The 6,861-nt window shown below is 44.8% G+C and overlaps 1 protein-coding gene across 1 annotated transcript; it reads right to left on the reverse strand.

Moving 5' to 3' along the window:
• Positions 1 to 696: 696 nt before the first annotated feature.
• On the reverse strand, positions 697 to 6,860 carry LOC100544513 (protein SCO1 homolog, mitochondrial). The gene is made up of 6 exons (XM_019621594.2): positions 6,764 to 6,860; positions 6,056 to 6,253; positions 5,434 to 5,526; positions 5,205 to 5,320; positions 2,098 to 2,227; positions 697 to 1,354 (listed from the first exon to the last, which is right to left on the reverse strand). The coding sequence occupies exons 1-5, from the start codon at positions 6,858 to 6,860 to the stop codon at positions 2,099 to 2,101; spliced, it is 633 nt and encodes a 210-aa protein (XP_019477139.1). The 3' UTR covers positions 697 to 1,354; position 2,098.
• Position 6,861: the final 1 nt, after the last annotated feature.

A 6,861-nucleotide genomic window follows, 5' to 3' on the forward strand; every position in this document is an offset into this window, starting at 1 on the left:
TTTCCATAGAAGCTGCCACAGCTACAAAGAGCACAACACTAATCAATAGAGCAATTTCTCAGCTACAAAATGCTTTTTTTCTTTTTTTTTTTTAAATATAGTCACTATCATTAGCTTTCGCCAGCAACGAGCAAAAGCCTGCATGCTACGCTTGTAACAATCTGCATCAGCAGAGGTCACCCACTGTTGCTGTCACCACTGCTGAAATGCAGCACCCATCACCTCACCGTGCTCACATCCACCATTTGGTTTCCATAAACATTCAGCAAGCATTGATGCATGTCAGTGAGTGCCATTTGTTCTGCATGGAGGAATTCAATGACACATCTCTGCTTCATATGCACTTCCATGTCAGGCACCATTGTGTCACAGTGCCCTCTGCTGCCGTCTGTCACACAGCAACACATAATGAGACACTGGTGGGAAGGTTCAGCCTCTGCTGCCATCCCACCAATGTCCACCTCTGACACTGTGGGCCAATAGAACAGGAGGCATTACTTTCGGAGCAGCCTTCGTATACAACATAGTTAATACATACAAACAACAAAATTGAGTACAGTTTCAAGGCAGATTTCCCAGCAACGCAGAAGTGCCAGCTGGAAGGGTGCCTCCCACCTAAGGCAGGAGGACTTGGAGACGAACTGACGTGTGCACCCACCAGGACGAGGAATGCAGAGCAAGAAGGTGCCAAACATCTTCATTAGAAGCAAAGTTTTGAACTCAATTAATTTATTGCCTCTGGAATTGTGGGAAAAAATAAAAGGTGAGATGAGACTCCTCAGAAACAATACTGTCTCTATGAAAACAAAATTATTATTGTCAGCGCCACTCATCCTAGACACTAACATTACTGATAACACCTTGGATGTGACACGGCTCTAAGTGACACGAGAGCCAGCATGAGAAACTTCCTTTGGAAGCTGCTTGTCTTTGCTAACTGCATCCAAAGCAGCCAGAACAATGCTCAACAGCTGAAAAGGAAGTTAAATTCTACTAAGGCACTAAAACACCTGGTATAAACCAATACACAAAAATTCCTGGTGATGGGCACATCCAAACCATGCAATGGCCTGTCCTACTATATTGTATATATCAACACTACTTTCTAAGGAGATGAAATGCAGCGCATTATGTTTCATCAGCATGCAAAGTTCTGATATCCCATTATCATCAGTCAAATCAAATGAAAGAAAATGCAAACAGATGCCTCACAGTCACTCTGCAAGTGAGACCTCTTCTGCATAAGCCCCTCCAGCGCTGCAAAGCTGCCAATATGCTCCGGGCTCTCAGTAATGCTGTCCCCACGTGCAGACAATTCCAGACACTGCAGCCACTCTTTACTGGGAGGCTCTTCCTGGAAACCTCAGAAAATTGATAAGCAATTATACAAAGCAATCTTTATTTTCAAATGCTGCACTGCATAAATTTTATCTGGTTAACAGTCTTATGCATGGATACAGACCCCTCCTCATCCTCCCCACTTCATTACTCAACAAAGCACAATCAGGCTGACTACGCAAAAAATCATGTTGATCTGAAGAAAAACGCATTTGCAACCCATTACTCATTTCCTTACAATTCAACAGTGCTTCCTTGGAGAAATCAAGAAAAAAACCACCATTTCTGCATTCAAATGAGGAAGATTGGGCACGGCACAGCGCTGGTCCCATGCATGGCAGCTGCTGACACTTCCAGCATTCTTCATCTTCTCAACCTCAACAACTCTCAGCCTCTCTACTCACAATATTCTAAGTGCCATTCCTAGAAGGCATGAAAAAAAGAAGGCAAAGGTTCTCCAGATGATGTCTGGCCAAGAGATACCAACTAATTCTGCCAGCTGTTCTTCTGAAATGAAAAGTGTTTTCTATCTTTTGTACACAACAACGTTTCCAAGAAGTCCTGAATTTCAGATCTCACCACAAATACTATTCATCAGGAAGGTTCTGTAGATTTTTGAGTGCTGCTGCCTTTTGTATTTGGAAGAAAAGAGGCATATGGTGGCTGGACATTACACTCGTATTTCTGCTTGAGCTCCACTGAATACAGTGCCCAATTACAGCCAACCCTACAGCTGATGCATGTCCAGAGACCTCATACTTTACGATCTGTATTTCCTCATGTGTGCAGCAATAGAAGCAGAAATCTCAGCACTCCTCTTATTCTGGCCGTAATAGTCCACAAAGTCACCATCTGGCCCAAGCAGGTACATTATTATTGTGTGATCCACCTGCAAGAAAGCACATTGTTATCTGGTGAAAAAAGATCCTGCACATCTCTCAAAGACAGCACCAACCATGCTCCATTCAGCTGTCCAACAAAACTTCTTCCCAACAAGCTAAAGTAAGATCTGGGGAACTTTATCATCACCTCAGTGACCTTCTGTTGTTCTACTTGGCAGAACAAATGCATCATTGGCACTCAGGATGCATGAAGGAGCTCTATATGCAGACAGATCCTCCCCAGGCAGAGGCAACCCTCCCTCAGCACACAAAGGCCTGGGAAAACATGGGGAAGGCACAGGCTGGTGGTCTTTCCCCCTCACTTTTCTCAGTTTACTTCTAATTCTCCTAATGCTCTCCAACAGAAGGTATCCAGGCTTCTGTTGCTCTTATCATGTAAATCCAATATAAATGGAGATAATTCGGTAAAGAGAATTCGCTGTCACTGCAAACAAAGGGACCAAGAGCATCACTGGGACGCAGGAACTGCAGACACAGAAGCTGGTGCGTAGGGAAACACCGTGTGCTGGGAGAGGGCGCCCCCTGCTGGTTCCTTGTGATGGCATCTGCAGGCACCACACGGAGTCTGAGCTGAGATAATGGGACAGAATTTTAAATAACCTGAAAAAAATTAACAGTAGCAATGATTTGAAAGTGTGAGGTACTCCAATTTTATTTATGTTAAAAATAATTCCATTTTCAGTATCTTTAAAACATCTCTGGGTGATCCATGACAGCACCTCTATGAGAAAAGACATAATAAACTGAAAATGGAGGCCAGGAATCTTTGATTGCTGCAGTGAGTACATAACCTTAGTGCCACTGGACAAAAAGGACACAGATGTACTCACGTACCAAGAGCAGGTCTGTGTTTGGAACCAAGAAACTGCATAAGCATTTCCAGCATCAGAAGCTAAATGGATGCATTACATTTTGTAGCGTTTCCATAATGGAATTCATGTTTCTTAAAATTTTATTGAAGTATGTTTAACTAAAATATTTTACTCTAGGTATCAAGTATTTGAGAAACGACCACAAAAATCAAACACCAGAACCTTTTAAAGGAGTTTGAATTATAATCCAGACCCTCTTGCCCTTCAACGAGAGACCACCAGCAACAAAAATCCAGAACAGGAAGCCTGCCTATAGAACCTGAACTCCCTGCCTGCAGGAGGTTCGGGACAGCCATGAGGGCATGCCACCTGTGTGCAAGAGACCACTACTTTTCAAGCTGTGGTCCACTGCCACTATATGGATGCACAAAATCATTGTGTGACTTTCAATGCAATCTTCCAAACCACAAAACAAAGCAAAAGATAAAAAAATTGCACACTCCATAATTAATTATGAAATTGGGATTATTATATAGAAACTACTAATATGTAAATAACATTTGCAAAATACAAATAGATGTTTAGGAATGATTATTTGTAAGCATTCATCTCCATGTTCTTTTCAAGCCAAAACAAGCAGAGAATTGACCTCTGCCTTCTCCCCACTGCTCAGCAGCACAGAGAACACACAGCGCACGCTCCTACACAAGTATCAGTCTGACTCACTGACTGGAAGGCAGCTCTGTGCACAACACAATGAGAAAAAAAACCCTTATTGAAAGAAGTGGCAGAGCAGTAATTGCCTGGGTAACAGGCAAGCACAAAACCAGCCTCAAGCTCTTCCAAGATTTGCTGTTGCTGTTATCCTCTTTCCAGTTGGTTTCAGAGGCTCATGTCTTCTCACCTTCCTGCAGCAAATATGCAGAGCTGGAGTCGCAGCCAGCAGAGATGCACACACACTGCTCCCCATGGCACCACGGCTGCGGCTCTCAGGCTGTTCTGCTCCAAACCCACTGCTTTCTTCCTCACTGTCTCCCACTGCTCTTCTCACACTCCAGGCTTCCAGGTACTTCGCACAACCCCAGCACAGCACAGCTGTTCTCTCTGGAGCCTGAATCCTTTCTCATAATTACTTACATTTGTAGTTATGGTCTCTTTTTATTTCTCCTTCCAGTTTCCCTTGAAGCTGCTCTCATCTACATTCTTCTTTCCCATGGCGAGATCTCTGTATCAAAACCTGTAAGTGCTTTGCTAGAATCTGTATGTGGTTGCTGCCTCTTTAAGCAAAAGCTGGTTTTTGATGTCCCACCTGACACTCTTTCTAGGAGTCCAGATGAGTGTGTAGTACCATGGTGACTGTCTTCCCTTTACAGAGATTGTGCATTGCTTTTGCCTTTTCTTTACATGCATCAACAAAAATGTTCCACCAATCTTTTGGCCACATGCATAATTTATTTGCTGCAGTCAGGCAGTTTGAAAAATGAGAGTAAGGATAAAAACACTGGATCAGACCAAAACCAAAACCAAGTGCTACTTTCCTCTCTTATCTGTCAGTTTCCAAACATTTCTAGCTCACTGGCCTCCCAGGCTGCACATGATTTCTCTGCATTTCATCATCAAGAGAATTTTTTCCTCAAAGAATAATCAAGACTCCCTGTGGGCTCATCTATGTCTACTGTTTGTTTGCATCTACAGCAATGGATTTCACTTCTCACCTGCTCACTTCAACAAAACCCACCACCTTTCCTTTTGAATCTGTTTTTAGTTTTCTCTGATGCCCTTCAGTTCTTGTATTAAAAAAATCTATTCCTCAATTTGTACCCTCACTTGTCACATCTCTTGCACCTACCTCACTCTTCCAGCCTGTCAGGATATGCCAAATGCAGAAGGCCTTGGCAGCAGTTGTGAGTGCCTACGCCAGACCAAAAAGTTTCCAAAAAGTAAGACTTTGACTACCCTGTTCAGTCTTACTTAAATCTTAGCTTTCCCTTCACACTATCACGCTACGTATTTTATTCCCACTTACCACATGTAGATGCAACAGGGTCACAGAGGACTTCAGCACAGATTACAACAACTGTCTTTTGATTAAAATCTTTATGGCATTCTCAACCAAAGCCTTCCATTAGGCAAAGACCCTACATTTACTCACAATGTAATCATTGTCTTCATCTTTGGGACCTTCGCTGTAATACACACGGAAAGCTTTGGCCACTTGGTCGATCTGTGCTCTGGTACCAGTCAACCCAACCAGCTTTGGAGAAAATTCTACAGAGAAAAAAGACATTTAGATATTTGAGTGAAAAGAATCCTCTCAAATCCTCCTTTTCAGTACTCTCTCTTGATTGTTATAAAGCTCCAAGGTAGAAAAAAAATTGTACCTTTAACATATCTGGCAATGGCTTCTTCACTGTCCCTCTCAGGATCAATGGTGATGAAGAGTGGGGTCAGATCAGGCAAGGACGGGATTCTATCTGTGGTCAGAAACAATAACTATTACAATTTTTCTTAGCAATCTAAAAACCATTTCTTAATATCCCTTCAAACATGGTCAGAGGCAGATTGCTACAACATCTACCTGAGTCCTCCCTAAGTAGCAAAGAAAAAAGCCTGTTTGGTGTTGCTTAATTTCTATAATACTATCTCTGAAAGAAAGAAATAAATGCCATGAAAACCAACCCTCTGTGCTTGTGCACAGCTCCCAGCTGGAGGCTTTGCCCTGCTGAGAGGAGAAGACAAATGGGCACTGGTGTAGAACACATGAGTGCATGTAACCTGCCACGGCTGTGCCTTATTAAACAGAAATCCTCTGTTCTAGAAAGGTCAGTGCTGTCACATCCCAAACACCTGATCCTAGAGACAGGAAGCTTGATTTATGTATTGTTCAGTAATTAATTCAACTATTGAATGCTAATTAACAGCTTTTTGTAAGACAGTCATTTACTCCCGCAGGCGACAGGTCACCACGATAAGCCTTGCCCTCCTACCGCCCAATTCCCATACCAATTTCATTGACCACTTCAATCATTTTCTCCAGTTCCTCGGGACAGATGTCGGGGCAGTGTGTGAAGCCGAAGTAGATGAGCACCCACTGGCCGAGATAGTCTCTGTTGGTCCTGGGCTGTCCCTCGTGGCTGACGAGCGAGAAGGGCCCTCCCAGCAGCGGTTTCCCGATGCCTCGGTTCCGCTCCTTCTCCAGCTCTGCAGGAACAGCAGGAGGAGGTGAATTCCGGCACTGCAATCCGTGCCCCATCCCTGCAGGTCAGGCCCCGGAGCAGCGGCAATGGGGCAGCTCTGCTGACACCCACTGCGCACAGCTCCCAAGCAGAAAAGGCTCCCAAGCAGCGCCCTCCACTTCAACCAAACTTCTGTACCGATCGATACATTCCAAAAGCCACAACGACCGTTCATCGTCACTGCACTGTCACACTGCTGTCGCAGGTGCACGAGATGGAGAGTTGTGTGGCCCGGCTCCGTACGCATTGAGAAATCGAACGCATCAGGCAGCTAAGACTTCAGCATTAAAAGCGAGGAAATACGTGCAGAGAATCGCAGCTCCCGGGGTGGCGGGAGGTTCTCCCAACCCTCGCGGAGAGCAGAAAGCGTGAGCTGCGACAGCGCACGTGAGAACGCAAGGAGGAAGGCAAAGGAGTGGCAATTCGGAGAAGGGCTCCGCGATTCCACCCCGCTCCCCCGCCGGGAAACACTCACTGTCCTCCTTCGCCTTCTTCACCCTCTTCATGGCAAGCAGCAGCCCTCCGCACAGGATGAGGGCGGCTCCCAGCGCCCGCCAGGACACCGGCTGCATG

Source organism: Meleagris gallopavo, chromosome 20 (assembly GCF_000146605.3).
Source record: "Meleagris gallopavo isolate NT-WF06-2002-E0010 breed Aviagen turkey brand Nicholas breeding stock chromosome 20, Turkey_5.1, whole genome shotgun sequence".
Taxonomy (NCBI): Eukaryota; Metazoa; Chordata; class Aves; order Galliformes; family Phasianidae; genus Meleagris; species Meleagris gallopavo.